Source organism: Macaca nemestrina, chromosome 13 (genome assembly GCF_043159975.1).
Source record: "Macaca nemestrina isolate mMacNem1 chromosome 13, mMacNem.hap1, whole genome shotgun sequence".
NCBI classification, from domain to species: Eukaryota; Metazoa; Chordata; class Mammalia; order Primates; family Cercopithecidae; genus Macaca; species Macaca nemestrina.
Window position 1 is genome coordinate 3,357,236 of NC_092137.1, and position 27,622 is coordinate 3,384,857.

A 27,622-nucleotide genomic window follows, 5' to 3' on the forward strand; every position below is an offset into this window, starting at 1 on the left:
AAGCTATGCCTTATATTTAAAGTTTCTCATAAAAATAATAAATCTCTTCCTTAAATACCATTGATGCTCCGGGTGAATGCCCAACACTTAATTTCACAGTGAAGGCTGTGAGACTCCCTTTTGTCCATTCAGAGGTTTAAAGCTTTAACAGGACATTTAATATTTTTAAGTCTTACTTCTGTACCACTTATTAATAATGATGGATCATTATTCATGCCACCTCGTCAGCCTAGAGGGGTGAGGAAAGGACTTATTGATATTCTAAGGCACCATGAGGGAGAAGAGCTAAAAAAACATGTGAGGAACAAATAAATATAAGATGAGGCCATCACTGGAGAAATCTATCCAATGGATGCTTGCGCGATCCCTTTGACTGTGTGTAGGCAACGCGGCCCCCGAGGCATAAATGACATTGTAAGCTCTATCAGTTCAAAGTTCTTCCCTTTTCTCTTTTCTAAAGTGGTTACTTTGACATAAACAAACGCAATGAAATTATGAATGCATGTAAAAACCACATTTTAAAGCAGAAAATTTTAAGAAATCAAATATGAAAAATATATATTAATATTTACTCTGTGAGAGACAAAGTATTCAAACGATGCATATTTAAAAGCAAAACTCAACCCAAAGAAAGTGCTAAACGTTATTTTCATAACTCATGCAAATACATGAAAAGAGCGAGGCACCACTATGAAATTAAAATGTTATAATTGCTCCTACTTAAAGTATGATTTTACCCAAATATACTTTAAGAATCCATTCATCAAAAGGACAGCACGCTTGAAACAGTAGAAAATACTCCTGGGCATCCCACTCCCTCCTTTGCTCAAAGTGCAGCAAAAGGCAGATGTTTTGCAAACAGCTGGGTTCTGTGCGTCATCTCTCACAAGCCCTGAGTGACATCTAAACGGCTTTCACCTGAAAGACCCCATCACTCAGTTCTTTGATTGATGATTCAGTCTGTTCATTAACTAAGGTCAAAATTCTAAACTGTTGTGAATCAAGAATTATATTCTGAATTTAGCCCAAAGGCCCTATTTATTTATTTATTTATTATTTGTTATGATACTTTAAGTTCTAGGGTACCTGTGCACAACGTGCAGGTTTGTTACATACGCATACATGTGCCATGTTGGTGTGCTGCACCCATTAACTCGTCATTTACATTAGGTGTATCTCCTAATGTTATCCCTCCCCGCTCCCACCACCCCAGGCCCTGGTGTGTGGTGTTCCCCACCCTGTGTCAAGTGTTCTCATTGTTCAATTCCCACCTATGAGTGAGAACATGCGGTTTCGTTTAAAAATACAAAAACAAATGCTGTGTTGTTCCTTTTACTCACCACAGCCTGGCTTGAGCTTTCCTGTAAATCCCACAGCAGGATATGGTTATCGGCCAATGAAATGATTTTCTTCCCATCTCCCATTGGCTCCCACACGACACTAAGAGAAAGAGAAGTACCAAATGTTAACATAAACATTTGAGATACCCAGGGTGGTAGCTGAGAGCTGTGATACACATTCTTCATGACGCAGGAACTCTTTTCCTGGCCTGTAGTCGCTAGAGTATTTATCACATTGTCATCTGGCAATGCTGACAACACTTTTATTGTCTCACTGTGATGGACTGAATTGTGCCCCCCCCCACAGATTCGTGTGTGAAAGTCCCAGCCCCCCACCCGGTGTGACGCTGCAGATGATCCTCGATGTACACAGGGGCTATGTCCCCACATCCATCGTAAGTTTAAAACCCCGTGAGCTGAAAATGCAGTGAATGTCAGAGCCAGCCTAGCCTACCTTAAACACGCTCACAACACTCACATCAGCCTACAGCTGGGAAAATCATCCAACACAAGACCTCTTTTATAAGAAAGTGCTGAATATCTCATGTAATGGATTGGATAAAATGGTTGTATGGGACTCAAAATGCAATTTCTACAAATGCATAGTGGTTCCATGCCATTGTAAAGTCAAGAAGCCATAAGTCAGGGACTGTCTGTACTTGAAATGGAACCTTTGGGAGGTGATTAGGGTTAGAGGAGGTCATGAGGGTGGGGCCCTCGCAATGGGACTCATGCCCTCATAAGAAGAGACGAAGAGGCCTGGAGGGCAGGCTTCCTCTGTCTCTCTCCATCACGTGAGGACACAGCGAGAAGGCAGCTGTCTGCACATCAGGAAGGGAGCCCTCACCAGGAAATGAATCAGCCAGCACTTTGATCCCAGACTTCTCGCCCCAGGAACACATTTTCATGTTGACGCCACCCAGTATGTGGCACTTTTTATGGCAGCCCAAGCTAAGACACTCACCAACGTGGGCTTCATCAGGAACTAAGGAATAGACGCTGACCAGTAGTGGTCAACGAGACGTGAGGGAGGCCTGTGGGGGCTGGAGGGTGGAGAGTCTTAGGGAGGCAGAGGGGAGAAGGTGATTTGCACAGGATGCCCACATCCTTTGCAGCGATCTCCTTAGGCACGCAAGGATAATGGCAAAATACTGGAGGAGATGGGAGGACAGAGTTTAGAGCAGGGCAGAGGAGCTGCCACCGGCCACACCAGGCTCAAGGTCTGCCCTGCCTTTGACGTGAGGCCATTTCCTAATGTTTGAGCCAGTTGGAGCCACAGTTTCCCATCAACTGCAGCCAAAGCCATCCTAAATGATACAATGTGTATTCAGTTACTCCACAAAGACCAAAATCCTCTCACCTCTGCAATAAAGCCATAAAGAGACCAAGAATTTTTCAGTGTGGTCGCAAATATGGATCTCTGTTTTCTCTGGTGAAATTCTTAAACGCTTACTTACAAAGAAGGGAATTTCATTCCATGTGATTCAACCTGGGAGTAATTAAAGACATCAATAAGGTGCTACAGTATTTCTTTTTTTTTTTTTTTTTGAGACGGAGTCTCACTCTGTCACCCAGGCTGGGGTGCAGTGGCCGGATCTCAGCTCACTGCAAGCTCCGCCTCCCGGGTTTACGCCATTCTCCTGCCTCAGCCTCCCGAGTAGCTGGGACTACAGGCGTCCACCACCTCGCCCGGTTAGTTTTTTGTATTTCTTAGTAGAGACGGGGTTTCACCGTGTTAGCCAGGATGGTCTCGATCTCCTGACCTCGTGATCCGCCCGTCTCGGCCTCCCAAAGTGCTGGGATTACAGGCTTGAGCCACCGCGCCCGGCCACACTATTTCTTTTTAAACAGAACACAATACGGATTGATTGGGGGCACCCTCAGGCATACCTCCCTTACACCATCATCTCGAGACTGTCCATGGAGCTATTACTTGTAATCACATTAACATCATTCAAAACCACAATCTCTTTCTCATTTGTAGCTTAAGGAGCACACAGAAAGCTCACAGTACTGTGATCAAAGGCACACCACGCCTACATTAGACCAAGAGTTTATTGTATCTTATCTAATCATAATCATAATAAACACATAATATGTAGTAAACAAGACCAAAACTCTATCACTAGGATGCTGAAAAACCTGCTCCAAAACCCACTGCTCCCATCCAGTTAAGACAATGGCTGATCCTAATGGTGAAGATACTTGTTTGGAGCAAAATGATGACACTTCTCTCCGTAGCCCGGTTACTGCGGGTAAACACAGGTAGAGTTCGAGCAGCTTGACAATGAATTCCAAGGAATGAAAGGAATGCAGGGAGAGAAGGACGTCATGGGCAGCCCACAGATCTTGTGCTGGTGGGGTAACGCACTGACCCCGTGCGGAACATTTTCTATATGACGGGCAGTAAATTGAGATGGATTCATAAGCTCCCCAGCAGATCTCACTTAGAACTCACATGGGCTTCCCACCAAAAACAAGCAAGCAAAAGGCTGGAGCAAGGAGTATCCGTGTGGGCTATGCCAGCGCGTGCAGTGACAGTGACTTCTCCGAGTGGGACCAGCAAGGTGCAGTCTACATCAGCACCAAGACAGTTGGGGTCTTTAGTAGAAGCTCCAGAAAGGCAGATTCCCTTCCCAACTAACTCACACGTCGCAGGGTGGGAACTAGCCAGTCTGATGTCAAAGACGACCTAATTATGAATCAAAGTTAAGAGCTCATAAGTTATCCACATGTTTCCCATAGACCAATTTTAATAATGCACAAACACCCATCTTGGCTACCTCCTTCGGTGCCATGAATATCTGACTACAGTGTCTCTAAAGAGAGCAAAGGTTTCTGAATCATGCTCCCCACATATTAAAACTCTTCTGTGTTCCCCACAGTGATCGGCAACCTTTGGGGCACACAACACTTAATACCTGTCGACAAATTCTAAGTAAGAGTGAAGAATTCCAGGTAAGAGTGAAGATGTCATATTAACAAACGAGACTATTTTAAAATAAATTTAGTTATCACCGTTAGTACATTTGGATTTGGAAAAGAGCCAACAACTCTAGAACGAGGCAATGTTTTAAAGGCCTCTGGACAGCTCTGAAGCTTCGAACACTGTGTTTCAAAGAGCGGCATCCTCAAGTCCTTCCTCAGAAGATGAGGGTGCCCCTTCCAACTGCCCACAGTCCCAACCTGTGCCACCCTCTGGTTTCTGAATCCACAAGAGAACAAAATCGTGGACGAGGAGAGAAACGGGGTGGCTCCAAACAGAAATGTAGGTGATTCAGCAAGCTATAAAAGATGATTAATTCAGAGCAAATCAGACTGGGGGGAAGGAAGCAAAAATACAGGAATTGATAAGACTCCATAACCCAGGGCAGCTGGTTTTGGATGGAATTTGAAACACTAGCATGTACTCACAAAGCGGTAAGAGCAGCACAGTCTTAGTTTGTGGAAGGAACTGTTCTTAGTCATGGCCAAGCATCACTGGGGTTTACCTGCAGGAAGTTCTAGCTAAAAAGTAGTAAACATCAAAATACGTTTTGAAAAGTTTTCATCTAAATGTTTTAATGTTATTGAGGTTAAACATAGGTGCTTAATAAAACTCAAGAAAAGTAACCTCATACAACTGCAATTTGTCAATTAACAAATACAAAAATTAAAAAGAATAACCCTAAATATTTCAGATAGCTAAGATTTTAATCCAAATTTTTTTAAAAATTGAGTTAAACTCATGTAAAAGCACTGTACAAAGAGGTGTATGTTATATCCCACTGGAGATTAGTGGAGAAGCGGAAGCCACCCTCTGTGAAGCAACACGCTCCATAGAGGGAGGCAGACACCAGCATCACGGGTCAAATCTGATGGCAGATATTCAGAAACCACGTGTCACAAAAAGGCTACAACCAGCAAGACCCTGCACGGTACCAGTCTGAGATACCACTTCCGGGCCCCACACGAGAATCTTCAGAGGCCCCACTGGCTACCCTGATACACCACACAGAGTGCGACTGTCACCTTAGCTGAGAAACCCCAATGGCCACTCCCAGGCAGTAAGGGAGGTTTCCCTCCCCAACCCCTCAAAAGCAATGCTAAATACACGTGAGTCAGGGGCACACCCAACATGGCCCTGGTACACTCTAGAGCATTCACAGTGAGTCAGGTGCACATCCAACATGACCCCGGTACACTCTAGAGCATTCACAGTGAGTCAGGTGCACACCCAACACGACCCCGGTACACTCTAGAGCATTCACAGTGAGTCAGGTGCACATCCAACACGACCCTGGTACACTCTAGAGCATTCACAGTGAGTCAGGTGCACACCCAACACAGCCCTGGCACACTCTAGAGCATTCAGTGAGTAAGGTGCACATCCAACACGACCCCGGTACACTCTAGAGCATTCACACTGAGTCAGGTGCATACCCTGCATGGCTCTGGTACACTCTAGAGCATTCACAGTGAGTCAGGTGCACACCCAACATGGCCCTGGCACACTCTAGAGCATTCAGTGAGTAAGGTGCACACCCAACACGACCCTGGCACACTCTAGAGCATTCACAGTGAGTCAGGTGCATACCCTGCATGGCTCTGGTACACTCTAGAGCGTTCACAGTGAGTCAGGTGCACACCCAACACGACCCTGGTACACTTTAGAGCATTCACAGTGAGTCAGGTGCACACCCAACACGGCCCTGGTACACTCTAGACATTCACAGTGAGTCAGGTGCACACCCAACACGGCCCTGGTACACTCTAGACATTCACAGTGAGTCAGGTGCACACCCAACACGGCCCTGGCACACTCTAGAGCATTCACAGTGAGTCAGGTGCATACCCTGCATGGCTCTGGTACACTCTAGAGCGTTCACAGTGAGTCAGGTGCACACCCAACACGACCCTGGTACACTTTAGAGCATTCACAGTGAGTCAGGTGCACACCCAACACGACCCTGGTACACTCTAGAGCACTCACAGTGAGTCAGGTGCACACCCAGCATGGCTCTGGTACACTCTAGACATTCACAGTGAGTCAGGTGCACACCCAACACGACCCTGGAACACTCTAGAGCGTTCACAGTGAGTCAGGTGCACACCTTGCGTGTCTCTGGTACACTCCAGAGCATTCAATGCAGCATTCATAGCATTCACTCGGGCACATGATGGCCCGAGTACATTCTTAGGGCAAGAGTCCCCAACCCTAGGACTATGGACTGGTATCAATCCATGTCCTGTAAGGAAGTGAGCCACACAGCAGGAGGTGAGGAGTGGGCAAGTGACATTACAGCCTGAGCTCTGTCTCCTGTCAAATCAGGAGGCATTAGATTCTCATAGGAGCGGGAACCCTGTTGTGAACTGTGCACACAAGGGATCTAGGCTGTGCACTCCTTATGAGAATCTAATGCCTGATGATTTGAGGTGGAAGTTTCATCCCGAAACCATCCACCCTGTCCATGGAAAAATTGTCTTCCACGAAACTGGTCCCTGGTGCTGAAAATGTGGGGACTACTGCCATAGAGCATTTAAAATGAGTCAGGTGTGCACACACACAATGGCCATAGGACATTCTAGAGCATTTATAGAGTCAGGAACACACGCACACAATGGCTGAGGTACACGCTAGAGTATGCACAGTGAGTGGGGACACACGCACACAATGGCCATGGTACATTTTAGAGCATTGAGAGAGTCAGGTACACGCACACAATGGCTGTAGTACATTCTAGAGCATTTATAGAGTCAGGTACCTACAGTCGCAGTGACTGAAGTACACTCTAGAGCATTCACAGTGAGTCAGGTGCACATGTACATGATGGCCATGGTACATTCTAGAGCATTTACAGAGTCAGGTGCACACACGCACCATGACCATGGTACACTCTAGAGCATTCAGTGAGTCAGGTGCACATGTACATGATGGCCATGGTACATTCTAGAGCATTTACAGAGTCAGGTGCACACATGCACCATGACCATGGTACACTCTAGAGCATTAACAGTGAGTTGAAGACACATGCACACGATGGCCATGGTACATTTTAGAGCATTTATTGTCAGGTGCACATGCACACGATGACCGTGGTACACTTTAGAACATTCACAGTGAGTCAAGAACACACGCACACAATGGCCGAGGCACACTCTAGAACATTCAGAGTGAGTCCAGAACACACGCACGCAATGGCCGAGGTACACTCTAGAATATTCACGGTGAGTCAAGAACACACGCACACAATGGCTGAGGTACACTCTAGAGTATTCAGTCAGTTGAGGACATATGCACACAATGGCCATGCTACACTCTAGAGCATTTATAGAGTCAGGTGCACATGCACACGATGGCCACGGACAGCTCTGGGACATTCTGAAGCATCCATTTCGTGTCCTAGGGAGCTGATGGTCATAATCAGTGCTCCTGAAAACTTGTTTCCCAAATCCCCTCGAGATTTTTTTTTTTTTTTTTTTTTTGCTTAGCAAGACACATATGCATTTGAATGGATCCCAATTCCAAAGTGGCAGAGATCCAAAGCCGAATCAAACATTTGCCTCTACAGGCACATCCAGCAGCACAGCATCCTGCACTTAAGAGGAGCATGTGCTCTAAAAGACGCTCTCCCTGCAGACATATCACCGCAACGCCTTCTTCCCCTGGCTAGAAGAAAATGGTTCACCTTAGTCTAGTTTTGCTCCAGGCGTGGAATAAAAGAAGTGGGGGAGAGGAGGGTATTTCCTGCAGGAAATCATGGTGTGCTACTCCACTCATTTTCTCTGCATGCTACTGATTTTATGTCTGCCTTGGCGTGGGCCAAGGGATATACTTCTCTATGAAAAAGCTCATATTTCTCAGTCATATTATCAGAGGAAACAATAAAATGAGTTTCAAGTGGCTCTATAAGTAACTTTTTAGATCTATGAAGAAAAACTATAACTCAAAAAGAAGCAAAAAAAAGGCTTAAAGAGTACAGGAAGTAATATTGATTTGCTTTATAAAATAACCTGGCTTCAAGTTCTCACAGGTGAAGTTTTCAAGAAACGCGTCTTGGGTTCTGAAGATCACAGAGAACATTGTAAGGTTGTGATGAAGTCTGCAAAGAGCACAGGGAAATGGAGGAAGGTCACATGGCACTTGAGCCTCGGTACTGACTGAGTCTGTGGGAGGGAGGCCTGGGCATGGAGGGCCCTGAAGAGTGATTGCCAGACAGACTGAAAACCTGTCATCTGGGTAGATGGGTGCACGATGACATCATGGCTTCGCTTTCAGAGAGACCAGATTGAGATATCATCTTGCTAGAAGTCTAGGAAACCAACTACATAAGCAGAAGCTTCGTGGGTTTCTGGAAACACAGCCAATGGGTGGTGGCTACATATTTGCAGAGTAGTGGCGGGTGGTTCCCTAACCAATCACAGTTCTGTGTGTCTGTTTCTCGTTAAGAGATAAATGTCAAGGCAAAGAGGGAAAGGGTCAAGAAAGACAATTCAGAAGAATCTGAGCGCAGGAGCCTCAGGCTCCTATAAACTGCAGAAGCCTGAGACTGGTGAGATGGATTCTTCTTCACAGGACCAGGACTGAAGCTGGAAGGGCACATCGCTTACAATAAAATGCGTAGTTCGCAGATGACGACGAAGAGAGATGTGGCCTATTTCCTATCACTTGGCCTGCACATTCTCAGGCCTTGGCGAAACACCACTTCCTCCCACGGAGTTGACGGATCCGCAAAGGTCGCTGGGACTTTCCCTGGTCCTTTCCAGGTGGCAGCCTGCACAGCCCCACACATGCAGAACCTGGGTCACCACCGGCACCCACGTTCCTGGCCAGACTCTCCACTGTAGGAGCAACGAGCTCACACCTCCCACTCACAGGAACATGCAAACAGCCAGCACAGGCTGTGACGGGCACCTAAGAGGCCCTTAGTAAACTGTGTGCTGACGAAGGAGGAGGGAAGAATTCATCCCACCCCCTCTGAGTATGTGAGGATGTTCTGTGCATTCTTAAATGCATAAAAAATAAACTTAGAAAAAGTCTGTTATCAAGCACAACTCAGTGAAGACTGGTTCACCTTAGAACCCCATGGAAAGGGTTTGCTACTCAGTATCCAAAGTACCTCATTAAAAAAGAGGTTTTGCTTGTGAATCAATTCGCAAGGGGCTGCTGGGGCCAGGTCAAGGTGCAGCCCTGCAGGTAGCCCCCAGGGTGGACACCTGCCCTCTGTTCTCTCTATGCTCCTCCTCCCAAACCTGCCCGCACCTGTTCCGAGGGCTGGAACGGCATGGCGTCATGCCTGTGGACAAAGCCAGAACCGGTTTGTCCAGTGGACTCCCCAGCTCCAACCACATGTCCCATGTGACCCATAAACTCCCCATGTATCGAGCAGGAAGTGCTCCTCCATGGCACCCGCCTCTTCCATCCACGAGAACCATCCTGGGAACAAACCTCTGGAGTAGTTACACCTCTCTATCATTCTCAAACTCTAAATGCAAAACAAAGTTCACTGAATTGTACTTTTTAATGTCTGTTGTGTTGCCTTTTCTTCAATCTAACCTAAGATCTGGCCATGGGTTTGTTATTTCATCCCAGGTTGTCTGGAGACACCACTTGACTGATTCCCATCTTAGCAGCTAAATTTGTCTCCCTGTAGTCTCTGCCTGGTCCCACCTCGGCCTGTGTTTGCTGTCTGCCATTATTAAAACAAGAAAACATACAGTGTCTTACTTTAAGGACTCACCAGACAGAGTCTCAAGCTCAAGTGCTACTTCCAACAGGAAGTCAGCTTCAACCACGCCGTAACGGCAACCGGCACTTACGGAGCTCCCACCACGCGTCCGGCTTTACCTGGAATACCGTCACATCCGCCTTACTTTACATATTGGGTTGCTCAACCAGAAAGATTCAGAATTGGGTGCTGCACGCCTGTCTGTCCAACCAGCCCTGACTGCCAAACAGGCTTCACCTCAAAGGACCAGAGGTGGCTGGCTGGACGCTCTATCACGAGGCTCCAGGCTCTGCTGCAGGGCCCCATGATCAAGGCACACTGCCTGCCCCATACATGGCCAGGAAAAGGCAGCCCCGTGTGAAAGTTTTCTGCCACTCTGGCAAAGGCTGAGCTGCCCAGGGATAACTGCTCCAACAAGACTCCTCCCCACCACACGCAGTCCTTCGACATCCCGGCACGGACATCTTCCTAATTCAAATGCAAGCTCCCTCGGTAATGGCACTGGACCTACCGAGTCTGAACGTCGGGCTCACCTGAGTCCCTGCTGGCAATGCCACCGGCAATGCCACAACCTGCCGGAACCCCTGCTACATCTGAAGAGAAACTTGCCTACTCCAAGGGCTGCCTAAGGGTTCGTGAGATATCGTGAATCCCAGCACCGGAGCTCCTCCGCTGGGGGCTGCAGCCTGTGACGGGCCATGAAGCCACATCAGGGCATGAGGGCCAGCACCAGGCTGGTGTGGAATGGAGTGGAGCACAGTGTGCCACAGGTTTTCAATGTGAGTACTCCCTTGTGAACAGTATATTTCAGTTACGTGCACATATATTTACATGTATGGGGGCAGTCATTATGTAAAACTATCTGTAGGTCCGGTCAAAACACATTTGGAAAATACTGCTTCAGATCATATTGTTGGGGGTTTTTTTCCCCCTAGATTTACTGAAGTGTCCTTGACGAATGGAATTTGTGTGTATTTAGGTAGTACACTGTGGTGTGTGGGTGTCAGGGTATTGCTTTGTCACCCAGGCTGGAGTGCAGTGGTGCAATCACAGCTCACTGCAGCCTTGACCTCCTGGGTCCAACCAGTCCTCCCACCTCAGCCTCTCAAGTAGCTGGGACCATAGGCACATGCCACCATGCTTGGTTAATTTTTAATTTTTTTGTATCTCCCTGCATTGCCTAGGCTAGTCTCGAACTCCCGGGCTCAAGCAATCCTTCTGGCTCAGTCTCCCAAAGTGCTGGAATTACAGAAATCAGCCACCACGCCTGGCCACAATGTGATGTGTTGATAGGCACATACATTGTGAAATGACTGCCACAGTTATACTAAGTAACATATCCATCACCTCATATAGTTAACTGCCTTTTTTATCATGCGAACACTTAAGATGCATTCTCTTAGCCAATTTCAAGTACACAATATATTATTATTAACTATAGTTCTCATGCTGTACATGAGGTGTCCAGAATGCATTCATCTTATAAGGTGAATGTTCCCAATCTTTGACCAACACCTCCCAATTTCCAACCTCTCCCACCAGCCTCTGGTAACCACCATTGTACTCTTCCTTTCTAGGAGTTTGACTTCTTCAGATTCCACAGGTAGGTGAGATCGTGCAGTATTTGTCTTTTTCTGTTTCATTTTACTTAGCACAATGTCCTCCAGGTTCATCCATATTGTTTCAAATGGCAGAACTGCCTTCTTTGTAAAGACTGAATAACATTCCACTCTATATGGATCTACCACAATTTCTTTAACCCTTCATCTGTCAAATGGACAATTACGTATTTTCTACATCTTGGCTACTGTGAATAAAGCTACCATTGACATGGAGGTGCAGGGATCTCTTTGAGCTACTGATTTCATTTCCTTTGGATATGTAGCCAGAAGTGGGACTGCTGGGCTGTAGTTCTATTTTTAATTTTTGAGGAACCTCCAAACTGTTTTCCATTTTGTTCATTCCCACCTTGAATATATAAAACTGTTTCCTTTTCTCCACATTCTCCCGAAGACTTATCTTTCGTCTTTTTCATACTGGTCATCCTAAAAGGTGTGAGGTGATGTCTCATTGTGGTTTTGATTTCCATTTTTCCGATGGTTAGTGACGTTGAGCACCTTTTCATGTGCCTATTGGATATCTATATGTCTTCTTTAGAAAAATGTCTATTCAGGTCCTTTGCTCATTTTTAAACTGGGTTATTCTGTTTGCTTGCTGTTGAGTTGTATGAGTTCTTTATGTAGTTTGGATATTAACCCCTTATTGGATGTATGGTTTCTTCCACTCCGTGCACTGCCTTTTCATTTTGCCAATGTTTCTTTTGCTGTGCAGAAACTTTTAAATCTGATGCACTCTCATTTGTTTATTTTTGCTTTTGCTGCCTGTGCTTTTGTGTCTTATCCAAAAGATCATTGCCAAGGCCAATACTGATAAGGTCTGGCTTGGTGTTCTCACCCAAATCTCATGTTAAATTGTAATTTGGTCGGAGGACGGGCGTGGTGGGAGGTGATGGAATCATGGGGACAGGTTTTTCCCATGCTGTTCTCATGACAGTGAATAAGTCTCATGAGATCTGATGGTTTCATAAAGGGCAGTTCCCCTGCACACACTCTCTTGCCTGATGCTGTGTAAGATGTGCCTTTGCTCCTCCTTCACCTTCCACCATGATTGTAAGGCCTCCCCAGCCATGTGGAACTGTAAGTCCATTGAACCCCTTTTTCTTTATAAATTACCCAGTCTCAGCTATGTCTTTATTAGCAACACGAGAACAGACTAATACAGTAAATTGGTATTGCAGAGAGTGGGGCACTGTCGTAAACATACTCGATAATGTGAAAGTGACATTAGAACTAGGTAACAGGCAGAGGTTGGAACAGTTTGGAGGGCTCAGAAGATCGGAAAATGTGGAAAAGTGTGGAACTTCCTAGAGACTTGGAGGGCTCACAAGACAAAAAAGATGTAGCAGTTTGAAACTTCCTACAGACTTGTTGAATGGCTTTGACCAAAATGCTTACAGTGATACGGACAATAAAGTCCAGACTGAGGTGGTCTGAGATGGAGATGAGGAACTTGTTGGGAACTGGAGTAATGGTCACTTGCTATGCTTTAGCAAATAAACTGGTGGCATTTTGCCCCCACCTGAGAGATCTGTGGAACTTTGAACTTCAGAGAGATGATTTAGGGTATGTGGCAGAAGAAATTTCTAAGTGGAAGTGCATTCAAGAGGAAGCAGAGCATAAAAGTTTGGAAAATTTGCAGTCTGACTGTGTGACAGAAAAGAAAAAAACATTTTCTGGGGAGAAATTCAAGCCTGCTGCAGAAATTTGTATAAGTAACAAGAAGTCAAATGTTAATCACCAACACAATGGAGAAAATTTATCTGAGGCATGTCAGAGACCTTCACGGAAGCTGCTCCCATCACAGCCCAGAGGTCTAGGAGAAAAAAATGGTTTCACAGGCCAGGTCTAGGGCCCCCTTGCTCTACGCAGCCTTAGGACATGCTGCCCTGCATCCCAGCTGCTTCTGCTCCAGTTGTGACTAAAAGGGGCCAAGGTATAGCTCAGGCCATTGCTTCAGAGGGTATAAGCCCCAAGCTTTGGTGCTTCCACATGGTACTGAGCCTGTGGGTGAAAAGAAGTCAAGAATTGAGGTTTGGAAACCTCTGCCTAGATTTCAGAGGATGTATGAAAATGTCTGGATGTCCAGGCAGAAGTTTGCTGCAGGGGCAGAGCCCTTATGAAGGACCTCCGTTAGGGCAGTGCATAAAGGAAGTGTGGGGTCGGAGCCCCCACACACAGTGCCCCACTGGAGGACAGCCTAGTGAAACTGTGAGAAGAGGGTCACCGTCCTCCAGACCCAAGAATGGTAGATCCACCAACAGCTTGTACTGTGTGCCTGGAAAAGCTGCAGACACTCAATGCCAGCCCATGAAAGCAGCCAGAGGGGTGTACCCTGTGAAGCCACAGTGGCAGAGCTGGCCAAGGAATCTGGGAGCCCACCTCTTGCATCAGCATGACCTGGATGTGAGACATGGAGTCAAAGGAGATCATTTTGGAACTTTAAGGTTTAATGACTGCCCTATTGGACTTTCAACTTGCCTGGGGCCTGTAGCCCCTTTGTTTTGGCCAATGTCTCCCATTTGCAATGAGTGTATTTACCCAATGCCTGTACCACCATTATATCTAGGAAGTAACAAAATTTCTTTTGATTTTACAGATGCATAGGCAGAAGGGACTTGCCTTGTCTCAGATAAGACTCTGGACTTGGACTTTTGGGTTAATGCTGGAATAAGACTTTGGAGGACTGTTGGAAGGTCATGATTGTGTTTTGAAATGTGAGGACATGAGATCTGGGATGGGGAAGGGGCAGAATGATATGGTTTGGCTGTATCCCCACCCAAATCTCACCCTGGATTATAATCCCCACAGCTCCCACATGTGAAGGGCTGGACCAGGTGGAGATAATTGAATCATGGGGACAATTTCTCCCATGCTGCTCTTGTGAGAATGAGTGAGTCTCATGAGATCTAATGGTTTTATCAGCATCTCTTATTTCCCCTGCTTGCACTCATTCCGTCCTGCCACTCTGTGAAGAAGGCGCCTGCTTCTTCTTTGTGTTCCACCATGATATTAAGTGTCCTGAGGCCTCCCCAGCAATGTGGAACTGTGAGTTAAACCCTTTTCCTTTGTAAATTACCCAGTCTCAGGTATGTCTTTATTAGCAGCATGAGAATGGACTAATATACCCTGGTCAAATGCTGAATTAATAAAGTCACATTTAGGGGAAAGTACATGACACAGAAATCCTTTTTGATGAGAATTTCAGCTGGAGGATGAACAGAGCAGTTGTCAAGGAGTAACAAAATCTCACAGTTGTTGTCCAGTACAGCTTCCTAGAAGTGAGTATGAGCTATTGGTATAAAATATTTGTAAAATCAACTAGAAAAGATTTTCCTGGTGATCCATGCATTTTGTTAGAATAATGGAATAGTAAGAAAGTCACTCCTTGAAAACAGTAAGAGCACAAAATTTTGCTATCACAGCCAGGTTTGCACTTCATGTGCCTGCTGCTTTAGCACATCCTAACACAGTTGTTCTCTCCTTTACATCCTTAATTCCTGTAGGGGCTCTATTATCAGCTGAAGTTGGTGTCTTTCCAGGGCAATAACACCAAAACGGTGATGTTTCATCAGCAATACAGACTCGTTCTGGGATGAGATTTTCAACAGTTTTGAGCTTGGCAAGCATGCCAATAAATTTCTTCACTGCTTCGTGATTAGCAGATGTTTTATCACCACACATCTTTTAAAATTTAATGCTGTGTCTTTTCTTACATTTCTGCAACCAGGCTGTTGAATGTTCATAGTTCCCTTCAATTTTCGGTTCATCGTGATAGATCTTTGCTTGTTTCATGAGCAGTATTCCATTAAGTGGCAGGTGCTCACTGCAATGCTGATGAATCCACTCTTTCAATACACAATTAAGATCTTCATTTTTTGCTTTATACAGTGTTTTCCTATTTTTCATTAACGTCTGTTCATTACTTTCAGCACAGAACTTCAACATTTTTATCCTTCTATTTCTTCAACTCATATATGGTGATCATTCCAACATGGTACTCTTCTGTTTCACACTTACATCACTGTCCAGTTTCTCCGACAGCATGACTTTCTGTGCTATAGATAAATACAAATGCTTCCTTTTTTTCGTATCACTATTACTTACAGGGGTATCTGCTGACCTTTTTGACATTTTCAACACTATCTTTACACCACATAAGAACACAATTCTTCCCCATCCATGAACACCGAACATTTTTCCATTTGTTTGCATCTTCTTCAATTTCTTTTATCAATGGTTTATAGTTCTCAGTGTACAGATGTTTCACTGGCTTGGTAAAAAGTTATTCCTAAAAATTTTATTCTTTTTGATTTGTAAATGGAACTGTTTTCCTGATTTCTTTCTTGGATAGTTCACTGTCAGTATATAGAAATGCAAAGAATAAGCAAAAAACATGGTGAGTAACACACATAGGTCTTGGCCACGTGGAACACTGCGGGGAACCTGCCATTGGCACATCCAGCCTGCACACATGACATTTTCTTACTCTTCGTGGGGGTGTGTGCAGAAAACATACCCTACAGCTGAAGGGGGTGGGAGGATTATTTTCCCATTGGGAATGCTTAATAAACTGTGTGTCATGGGCCTGCATTTTGACTATAACCCACCACATGAGATTAGGTGTAAAATTTTCCACTTGTGGCATCATATTCATGCTCAAAATGTTTCAGATTTTGGAGCATTCAGGATTTCAAATTTTGAGAACACGGATACACAACCTATACCATTTACTGAAGAGACTATCTTTTTCCTATTGTGTATTCTTGGTATCTTTCTCAAAGGTTAGTTGACCATACACATGTAGGTTTATTTCTGAGCTTTCTATTCTGTTCCTTTGGTCTATATCTCAGTTTGTAATGTCATACTATCCTGTTTCTATTACAACAGTCTTATGATAAGAAATTAGGAAATGTAATGTCTTGGGCTTTGTTCTTCTTTCTCAAAGTCGCTTTACTTATTCAAGGTATTTTGGGGTTCCATAAAAATTTCAGGACTTTTTTTCTGTTTCTATGGATAAATGCCATTAGAATTTTGATGGGGATTGCATTGAATCTGTAGATCATTTTGGGTGGTATGGACATTTTAACAATATTAATTCTTCCCATCCATGAACACTGAACATCTTTCCATTGGTTTGCGTCTTCTTCAATTTCTTTCATCAATGTTTTATAGTTTTCAGTGTACAGATCTTTCGCTGCCTTGGTAAAAGTTACTCCTAAGAAATTTACCTTTTTGATGCTGTTGTAAATGGAACTGTTTTCTTAATTTCTTTCTTGGATATTTCATTGTCAGTATACAGAAATGCAACTGATTCTTGTATGCAGATTTTGTATCCTGCAACTTTACTGAATTTGTTTACTGATTCTAACAATGTGTTAGTGGAGTATTTAGGGTTTTCTATATTAGGATCATGTTGTCTACAACACTTTCTCCTTTCTGATCTGGATGCCTTTTGCCTTTGCTTTCTTTTTCTTGCCTAATTCCTCTAGTTAGAACTTCCAGTTATTATGGTAGATAAAAGTGGCAAGAGTGGGCATCCTTGTCTTATTCCTGATATCATAAGAAAAGCTTACAACTTTTCAGATGTTAGTTTTTGGCTAACACACACGCCATATGTCTTTTATTTTGTTGAGGTAAATTACTTCTATATCTAATGTATTTAGAGTTTTTATCATGAAAAGATGTTGAATTTTGTCAAATGCATTTTCTGCCTCTACTGAGATGCTTGTATGGTTTTTGTCCATTTTGTTAATGTGGTGTATCACATTTACTGACTTGGGTATATTGAACCATCCTTGTATCTGAGGGACAAAACTCCCTTAATAATGGTATATAATCCTTTTACTGTGCTGCTGTATTTGGTTTGCTAATATTTTATCGAGGACTTGCACCTACTTTCATCAGATATTCTAGCCTGTAATTTTCTCTTTTAGTAGTGTCTTTGTCAGGCTTTAACATCAGACTAATGCTGGTCTCATAAAACAAGTTTGGAAGTGTTCCCTCTTCTTAATTTTGTTGAAAGAATTTGAAAAGAAATTCTTTTCAACATCTTTTCAAAATAAATTCAAACATTCTTTTCAAAAGAAATTCAAAATTCAACATCTTTTCATGATAAAAACTCTAAATAAATTAGATATAGAAGTAATTTACCTCAACAAAATAAAAAGACATATATGGCATGTGTGTTAGCCAACAACTAACATCTGAAAAGTTGTAAGCTTTTCTTATAATATCAGGAACAAGACAAGGATGCCCACTTTTGCCACTTTTATCTACCATAATAACTGGAAGTTCTAACTAGAGGAATTAGGCAAGAAAAAGAAAGCAAAGGCAAAAGGCATCCAGATCAGAAAGGAAAAAGTGTTTGCAGACAACATGATCCTAATATAGAAAACCCTAAATACTCCACTAAACATTAATTCTTCTTAAAATGTTTCACAGAATTCAGCAGTGAAGCCATCAGGTCCTGGGCTTTTCTTTCTTGGGAGATTTTTGATTACTGATTTAATGTCTTTACTCATTATTGATTTATTCAGATTTTCTATTCTTTATTCAGTCTTGGTAGGTTGTATGTTTTCTCTATTTCTTCTAGGTTATCCAATTTGTTTATGCATGATTGTTCACAGTAGTCTCTTATGATCCTTTGTATTTCTGTGGAACCATTTATACTGTCTCTTATTTCTGATACTGTTTGTGTTTTTTCACTTTTCTTAGCCTCACAAAAGGCTTGTCAACTTGTTTATCTTTTCGAAAAGCAGCTCTTAGTTTTGATAGTTCAATTGCTTTTCTCATCTCTATTTCATATATTTCTGCTCTGGGCTTTGTTATTTCCTTCCTTCTGCTAACTTTGGGCTTAGTTTGTTCTTGCCTCTAGTCCCTGACGTATAAAGTTGAGTTGATTATTTGAGATCTTTCTTTTTTTCTTAATATAGGCATTTATTCCTATTAAATTCCCTCTTAGAACTGCTTTTGCTGCATCCCATAGTTCTGGTATATTGTGGCTCCATTTTCATTTGCCTTAAGATATTTTTTGATGTCCTGTTTCAACGTTGGTCTCTTTTTAGTTATTTTAGGCCTTTTGCCTAGAATTTACTTTGAGGTGCATCATCCCCCTTTTGCCTGCTTCACTGAGCACAGGCCAGTTATGACCCATTTCAACACCGTTAGGACAGCATCACACTCACACTCCTCTCAGGGGAGAGAGCCGGTTCCTGCATGTTGAATAGGCCTGAATAGGGTTTGCTTTTATGAACATTCAGTCAGCAGCCCTGTGGATGGCTGTCCACTCCTTCTGCTTCTGTGTGCGTCCCTGTCTGCACTGGCTTCTCTCCTCTCTCAGCCACCGTGAAAAGCACACACACTTAAATCTAACAAGTTTTGTTAACAAAATAATAAACAGCCCTAAGTGGGCATTAAAGGAGTTCTCCTCTGAGTAAAACACAAGAAGCCTCTTGCCTTTGTGAAGTCTCACATTAAGCTGTATTACTTTACACCGTAAACGCAGTCACATATGCCCGTTAAAAAGTTTCAAACTTTAGAAAAGTAGAAGTCTCTCATACTCCCACCCGCAGATGGTAACTATTGTTAATAAGTGATTGATACGCAGCTTTCCAGGTCTTTTCTATGCATACACTGGTGTGTATAATACAATCGTAATTATGACTTACAAAAATGTGATCAGGCTATTAACGTTATTCTGCAACTTGCTTTTTTTTTTTTTTAACTTAAAATATATCCTGGGTAACTTTCCATATCAAACAGATATAATTCTTTCCAAAGGCTACACAGAATTCTATCGTGTGAATTTCCATAATTTTTTAATCCAATTCCTGTGTATGACACTTCAGTTGTTTCTAATTTTTCACACAATTGATTCATACAATGAAGCAATAAGTACCCTGGAGACAGACTTCTTGGCACACTTTAGGATAAGTGCTTAGAGCTATAATTGCTGGGCCGAAAGACAGACACATTTCCCAAACTGTCTTCCTAGAAGGTACGTTACACTGGATCCCAGCCGTAACTGTGAGAGTGACCGTGCTGATCCCTTTCCCAAGCCGACCTCACAGGGTATGTCTTCGCTTTTAATCTGCGTTTCCTAACAACTAGGAAGTTTGTCCACCCGTCAGATGTGTACCGGCTGCTTCTCACACTTGTGTGACAATTGCTTCTTCATTCATCGCATCTATTTTGGAAGTCAAGCTAAGGAGCCTTCAAAGGAAAGTTTGTTGACTTGTTCTTCATCAAAGTTCCACCTGGGTAAAATGTCCAGTGAGTTGAGGCCTAAGTGGGTGAAGAATTACAGCAATAGAGAAGTCACTAACTTCTCCCTTAGAACTTTAAAAATCTCAAAGATAGAAGTCAAAGTTCTCACCACCCTGAGCAGGCATCAGGCTTTCTCTATAAGGGGTTCAATAACAAGTATTTTCAGTTTTGTGGGCCAGGTCAGGCTTCTGAGCTATTCAGCTCTGTCACTGTAGCCCTAAAGTGGCTACAGGCAACATATAACCAAAGGGTAGCAGCCAGGATCCTACAGAACTTTATTTACACAAGTAGGCGGCAGGCTGGATTAGGCCCAGGGCCACACAGTGAGGGGGTAGTGTGGATCCATGTTACTGCTAGAATTAAAAATGAAACAAAACGCCGGGCGCGGTGGCTCAAGCCTGTAATCCCAGCACTTTGGGAGGCCGAGACGGGCGGATCACGAGGTCAGGAGATCGAGACCATTCTAGCTGACACGGTGAAACCCCGTCTCTACTAAAAAATACAAAAAACTAGCCGGGCGAGGTGGCGGGCGCCTGTAGTCCCAGCTACTCAGGAGGCTGAGGCAGGAGAATGGCGTGAACCCGGGAGGCAGAGCTTGCAGTGAGCCGAGATCTGGCCACTGCACTCCAGCCTGGGCGGCAGAGCAAGACTCCGTCTCAAAAAAAAAAAAAAAAAAAAAAAAAAAAAAAAAAAAAAAAGAAACAAAACAAAAAACTAGCAGGAATGAGGACACATGTGTTTGGCATGTCTTGTATTTTGCTGTTTTGTGCAAACTAAATTGTGGTTTGTGCTGCTCAGTGTCACTGGCTGAAAATATCGAATACGTCGCATGCTTAAATTCTGAAACTGAAAAGCCAACTTTTTGCTTTACACATGTCTGACTGAACCGCTCAGAATTCCTTCTTGTTTCTCTACCTTTTCCACCTTTAACAACAGGCAAGAGTCCCCGAGAGTGGGCAGGAGTGCTCCGTGTCGGCTGGGGACATCCACGTGGGAGGACGTCACATCGAGGCTCCGGCAGCCAGGGCCCTGTGTCACGATGCTCCACACTGGGGAGGCCCAACACGGTGAACGCACAATAAATAAGACCAGACCCAGGCTGCCTGAGCCCAGGGCCGTGGCGGTCAACGCCCTGATAGAAGGGAAAGAAGAAAGTTCCATCCCTCACTCATGCTGGGGTCCCCTGCAGCCCGTGTCGCTGCGGCACATGCTGTAAAAGTGTGGGAAGCTGCTGAATTACAAGCGGCAGTATTCACAAAACTGAGCACTGCTCCCTGGACGCCTCTGCAGTCTCTTTCCAAGCCCTGCCCTTGGGCTGGAAGACGCTCCTACTTTGCACAAGAGACCTGCTCTCTTGAGTGTCAAGATCCTGTGCTTTGAAATAAGTGTTCATCTCTGTGGTCACAAGGCCACGGCCTCCAAAAGACACTCCAGAGAGTTCAGCTAGCCAGCTGGTCCCAGGCCTGTGGCTACATCCCTAATCTGTCATCAGTTTTTCCTTGCTGGGATAGGAACTTGACTCCTCAAGAAAATAGCTTTCTCTTTCATAAAAGGTGAGAAAAGAATTTCAGCAAGGTAATTATCCTGCCTTTTCAGTCCGTATGTGTTTTCCACCAGCAAGTTAGAACAGTTTCAGACTAACATGCAAACTTGCACGTCAAAAACTCTGGAAGATGCCGGGCGCAGTGGCTCACGCCTGTAATCCCAGCACTTTGGGAGGCCAAGGCGGGCGGATCACAAGGTCAGAAGATCGAGACCATCCTAGCGAACACGGTGAAACCCCGTCTCTACTAAAAATACAAAAAAAAATTAGCCGGGCGTGGTGGTGGGCGCCTGTAGTCCCAGCTACTCGGGAGGCTGAGGCAGGAGAATGGCGTGAACCCGGAAGGCGGAGCTTGCAGTGAGCGGAGATCGTGCCACTGCGCTCCAGCCTGGGCAACCTTGCGAGATTCCGTCTCAAAAAAAAAAAAAAAAACTCTGGAAAATGCAAATCAAAAAGAAAAAAGAAAATGACTACCTCTGATGGCTGCTTACCTGTTATTCACTCACTACCCTCTTCAAAGATGTATGAGTCAACGGAGCGCTACAAATGACTTAAAAAGGTGATGCCGGCGTGGAGCCACAGGAACAGGTCACATCCCCTCAGCTCCTCCCTCTTCTTGGCCTCAACCGGCCTTCATCTGAAGAGTACGAGCTATGACCATTTGCACAGCAGTGGGTAGCTTCTGTTTCACCAAAGGTTTCCTTTAGAAACACAAACATGCACCACACATGCACGCATGTGCGCGTGCACGCACACACACACACACACAGCCCCACACCCACTAGCCAAAGCTCTCAGTGACTTCCCAAGGTGACTGGCAAGTGCTCAAGTGGGCCAGGGCCTTCAGGTCCATGCTACGGCACTGCCTAATGTTTTAAAGCACCCGACAAGCATGGAAACCTTTTGGTGCTCCTGCAATTACAGCTCTTTGAAGAAGTCTCAAAATGAACTTAATTCAACTCTAAGCTTTTGCAAAACTTATTTTAAGATTCCACACATTTATTATAGAATGCAGGATTTTAAAGGCTTATCACATAATACAAAGGAACAAAATTACCAGAAAGTTCATCAAAATCCTTTTCTTTGAGGAATAAATTCCTTGTTATTAATCAGCTTGTTATTAATCAGATTTCCTAGTAGATATTGACCCACATCAGCACTTGGTCCAGAGGTAAAGAAGGCCCCAAATTAGCACCCATCGCCTGACCACTGCATCCTAAGCTCTGCATGGAAGCTGGAGCTTTAAGACGGCCCTCCCTTCCCGTGAGACCCTCGGGTCAGGACTTAAGTGGAAAAAAGTGGGTTTTGCCAAATGAGCACTAATAATTACGGCAAGAGCAACACCGACACCCGGGCACTCCTGCTGACATGCTAAGAGCGTCTCCACACGTATGACGGTGCCGGCACCACACCATCCCCCTGCCACCTAAACACCGACACCCAGGCACTCCTGCTGACACGCTAAGAGCGCCTCCACATGCATGACGGTGCCGGCACCACACCATCCTCCTGCCACCTAAACACCGACACCCGGGCACTCCTGCTGACACACTAAGAGCGTCCTCACATGCATGACGGTGCCGGCACCACACCATCCTCCTGCCACCTAAACACCGACACCCGGGCACTCCTGCTGACACGCTAAGAGCGTCCTCACATGCATGACGGTGCCGGCACCACACCATCCTCCTGACACCTAGACATGAACAGTCACAGCCCGCAGCACGGCGCTGAACAACCTTGTGAGGCAGGGAGGCTGTCATGACATTGCCGTATGTGTGTTGTGTGTTAACGTCTACAGAATACTATTATATCCACCAAGAATATGTGGGGAAAAGCATGAACTGGGCAGGAAAACAACGATTAAAGATGGGAAACTGGGCTCAGAGAGGTCTGTTAAGGAACCTGGCCAAAGTGGCACCTCTGGTAAGTCAGGAACAAATCCCAGTCCTCATCCCTGTCCTTCGCGGCCTGGCCCAGGGACATGAGCAGAGGCTGGACTGATGAGAGCCTTGAGAGCTCAGCGCAGGTGATGACCTCACACAGGAGGACACGGGGATCTGTGAGCAATGCCCGAGGACCTGGCTGAGAACCACACCTAAGAAAGGTGACTACAGGGCCAGGGCAGGACACACTCGGGCCAGGGCATAGAAGGGATGCAGTCGTGGGCAAGACCAGGCAGGCCAGGTACCATTTCAGGACAGGATCCCAGAGGACCAGGTTCATTGTAGGTGGCACCTAAGGTGTCTGCTCGGTGCAGGCCCTGGGCTACCTGGATGGCATTCTCCTTCTCACACTGACTGTGAGCCTGGGAGGTGACTCCTACGCTCCTCCTTATTGTACAGATGGGGTAACAAACACAGAAAGTTGGGTGACCAGCCCCAAATTAAAAAGGTATAAATGGCAGAGCTGAGAGTCAACCAAGGGCTCTTGAGGTCTGCACGTGGCCTGAAAGCTCATAACTTTCAGGAAGCTTGTTGGCTTCGATATCACCATTAGGCAAAAGGACTAAGGGAACACTATCTGGTGCCTTCAAAGCTTCTGACTATACTGATTTGTACCATGTTAACACAGGAGAAAAACAAAGACGGGTGGCTGTGATTTCTTACAGTGGCTGCAGCAGCTGCCATAGCTCCTCACAAGGCACACACAGAGGCACCTGGGGAGGGATTCGACTGAGTGATCCCCACACAGGTCCACCTGGGAGACGGGGAGGGCGAGGAGGAACTGTCCAAAAAAACGGCAAATCAATAACCTGAGGAAACAAGATCTGACCTTTCAGGATTAAGGTGTATTTTGAAAACCACACACACACACACACACACACACACACACACAAAACATACATATGGCAGTCCTGCCTTATCCAGTTTCGCTTTCCACAGTTTCAGTTACCTGAGGTCAGCCACAGTCTAAAAACAGGTGAATACAACAAGATACTGGGAGACAGGGAGAGAGAGACCACATTCACAGAACCTTTGGTCCAGTCTTTTGTTACAGGTGGTCTATTTTATTAGTCATTACTGCGTTAAGCTCGTACTGCATCTAATGTATAAGTTACACTTTATCATATGTACTGCACACAGGAAAAAGCACTGTACACCTAGGGTTCCCCACTACCAGCCATTTCAGGGGTCTGCTAGGGTCTTGGAACAGGGACGGCCGTATGACTAAGAGCACAGATCACACGGAACACACTGAGAGGAGAGCATGGAACGGCATGGCAATCACATGGAATGTGCTGAGAGGAGAGCACGGAACGGCATGGCAATCACATGGAACGTGCTGAGAGGGTAGCGTGGAACGGTGCGGCACATGAGTCTGCAGCAGCCTGGTTGGATTCAGCCCTGGGTGCCTGCATCTCTCTGAGCCTTGGTTTCCGCATCCGTCCAGCAGGGAGAACAGCAGTAAACTGACATTACAGGTTTGGGATGGTCAATAGTCAATACTGAGAACAGGCCTGCACACGATTGCTGTTCAATAAGCCTTCACTATTATCAGACACAATTAGATCTGTGCTCTTCAAGCTGGACATGGTGCTGCCCTCCATGGGTATTTCAGAAATCCAAGGGGTGAAGGACATTTTTGGTTTCACAAACCTCCCTAACGTGCAAACAACTTCAATGACAAAGGCTTATCTCACCCAAATACCAACAGCCTCCCTCACAAAAACTGTAAAAGCTTCTTTAAAATTTGGCTGGAACACTGAAATGATCACCTTTGCATGCACCAAAAAGAGTCATGGAGATACATTTTAAGAGAAAAAATCCTCCAAGAGATGTCTAAAACTAAATGTTTCATCTGTTCTGAAAGGCATTGAAACTCAATCATGTGCGGCCATCCTACTTACCCAGCAGCTCAGGACCGGAGTCACCAACACGGCTTTCAGGAGCGCCCGTTTCCCCCTGGTGCTCTTCCACCCACATCGGCCGGCTGGGCCTCACTGGTCTCCCTCCATGGGCTGCTGACACTCCAGAGCCACGGGAGGTCCTGTGTCCTGCACTGGCGATTCCCGTCCCGGAGCCCTGGGCTCTGGGTCCCTGCCGGGATGCTGCTTGTTCTCTTCTGCTTTTAAGGCTGATGCACAAAGTGGGGGACCTTCCTCACATTCCCTCTCTCTTAGACACCATACGCCATGCACACCCCACACTGCCACTGTGGCCCAGAGTGCAGCCTTCCTCCAGGTTTCCCCACGGTCGGGAGAATTTGAAGACTTTTCTTTTCTACAGAGAAAGCATCCAATGTGGAAAATTAACTCTGAATAACTTCAGGGTATGAATCAAGGGATGCCTTTGAATGTTTGCCATTCATTTCTGAAAGGGTTCATCTCGCAGTCTGAATTATATGAGTGTGAAGAGAAAGGAGCTTGCTTCCCATGCTGCAGGAGGCCATCTGGCCACACCATCCGCATGCCCTGAGATTCCCAGACAAGACGGGCCCTCCAGCTCCTTACATTCACCATGCCACTCACCGTCGGCTACCTAGCCTTGGAAAAGATTGCGTTAAGGAGAAGGGAGCCAGCCAGCCCAGGATGGAGAAACTCCCGGAGGTTTCCTTCCAGGACTGTCTAAGCTTGGCATGAAGTCTCTAGGAGAGCCTCGAAGGGGAGGGTGTGTTGAAGGAAAAAGAAAAGACACAGAAACCCACAGTCAACAGGTGAAGCGCCACGTCCAAGGACGGGACGCAACCTGGCTCTGCTCGGTCGCCAGCACAGCCAACCCCACCCGGCCACTGGGAGAGTCTGAGAGCGGATCGACAGGAAGGAGGAGGCACCGAGGGTCTGGGACCTCTGGGGACAGGCCCCATCGGGCTGTGTCCTCCCTTTCTCAATATTACAGGGGGGTATGGGCCAGTTCACAAATTAAAATATGTAAGAAAAGCAAACAAAACCCCACAGGTACACACAGAAGGGAGAGCAGATAAAAGCTGCCTTCACACAGGAAATACGGCTGGGGAATCTTCAAGTACAGACAACCTGGGCTCACTTTCTTAGAAAAATGACCATCTCTGTGGTTGATGCACAGATGCTTAGACACAGGAAGGAGGCTCACTGTGCCGGCAGTTTTGTCTTCTGATTTGGCCATGAGGTGGGTATCGTGCATCTGCTCTGCATGGGACGTCTGCTCTGCATGGGACATCCTGGGTGCCTGTTTGCTTTCCACACGTGGCCCTGCGCTCAGCACGGCGCAGACCCTCAGGGCATCCCTTCCTGGCTACTCAGTAACCCCACCCTAGACTTCTCTTCTCCTAACTCTTATTTTCTTTCCACCTCCTTTCTTACATATGTGGGTCTTCGGTCCTATAACATGTATTCACATACGAAGCTTCAAACACATAAACAGGTCTCTTTGTTCTTTTCCAGGGTGACATGAAACTAGAACACCGGGCAAAGCTAGCAGACCCTTCCTAAAGCAAAGCCAGCAGATCCCTCCTAAAGCAAAGCCAGCAGACGCTTCGTAAAGAAAGAAAAGCCAGCAGATCCTTCCTAAGGAAAAGCCAGCAGATCCCTCCTAGAGCAAAGCCAGCAGACTCTTCCTCAAGAACAGCCAGCAGATCCTTCCTCAGGAACAGCCAGCAGGTCCCTCCTAAAGAAAAGCGTTCTGAAGGAGGCTCAGCAGAGCTGAGATGCAGATGCCACGAGGTAATCCAGGGGGGCCCAACTGCCAGGCAGAATGATGGTAGGGAGAGCTCCTCTGTCGTATCTTTCACAATTTATCCATGGGTGATACATCTGGAAATAACTGCTGTTATTTTATACGTAGCAATCCCTATAATCATTACAGTTTGCAGTATACCTTGGAATAACTGGAGTATGCAAAGTGCAATAAAAAGAGAATTTCTATTTTATCATGGACCATCACCATGAAACTAGTGCCATAAACATGAGAAAATAACCTAGAATTTCTGCCGTACTTGCTACTCCAAACTAAGACGTTTATTTCTTTGTTCCTAAAAATCACCCACTTTTCTGCTTTATCACTCTCCCCCACTGAATTGGAGAGGACATAAAATGATATGAGCAAGTCGGGAACGAAGTGGTGTGCACCTGATGTCAGTATGCGGCGTCCCTTCACTGCCACTGAGAGGAAGGTGCTGGAAAGGGGCTGTCTCTGTCAATAAGCCCAGATCAATTGAAACAAGCAAACA

General features: G+C 45.4%; 1 protein-coding gene across 4 annotated transcripts in view; it reads right to left on the minus strand.

Moving 5' to 3' along the window:
• Nucleotides 1-27,622, minus strand: part of EIPR1 (EARP complex and GARP complex interacting protein 1) — a 173,019-nt gene that overhangs the window by 22,820 nt on the left and 122,577 nt on the right. For all 4 annotated transcript variants that reach the window (XM_011768755.3, XM_011768754.2, XM_024797894.2 and 1 more), the window contains one exon: nt 1,341-1,440. In XM_011768755.3, the coding sequence (XP_011767057.1) occupies nt 1,341-1,440 (100 nt within the window). The remainder of the gene's footprint in view (nt 1-1,340; nt 1,441-27,622) is intronic.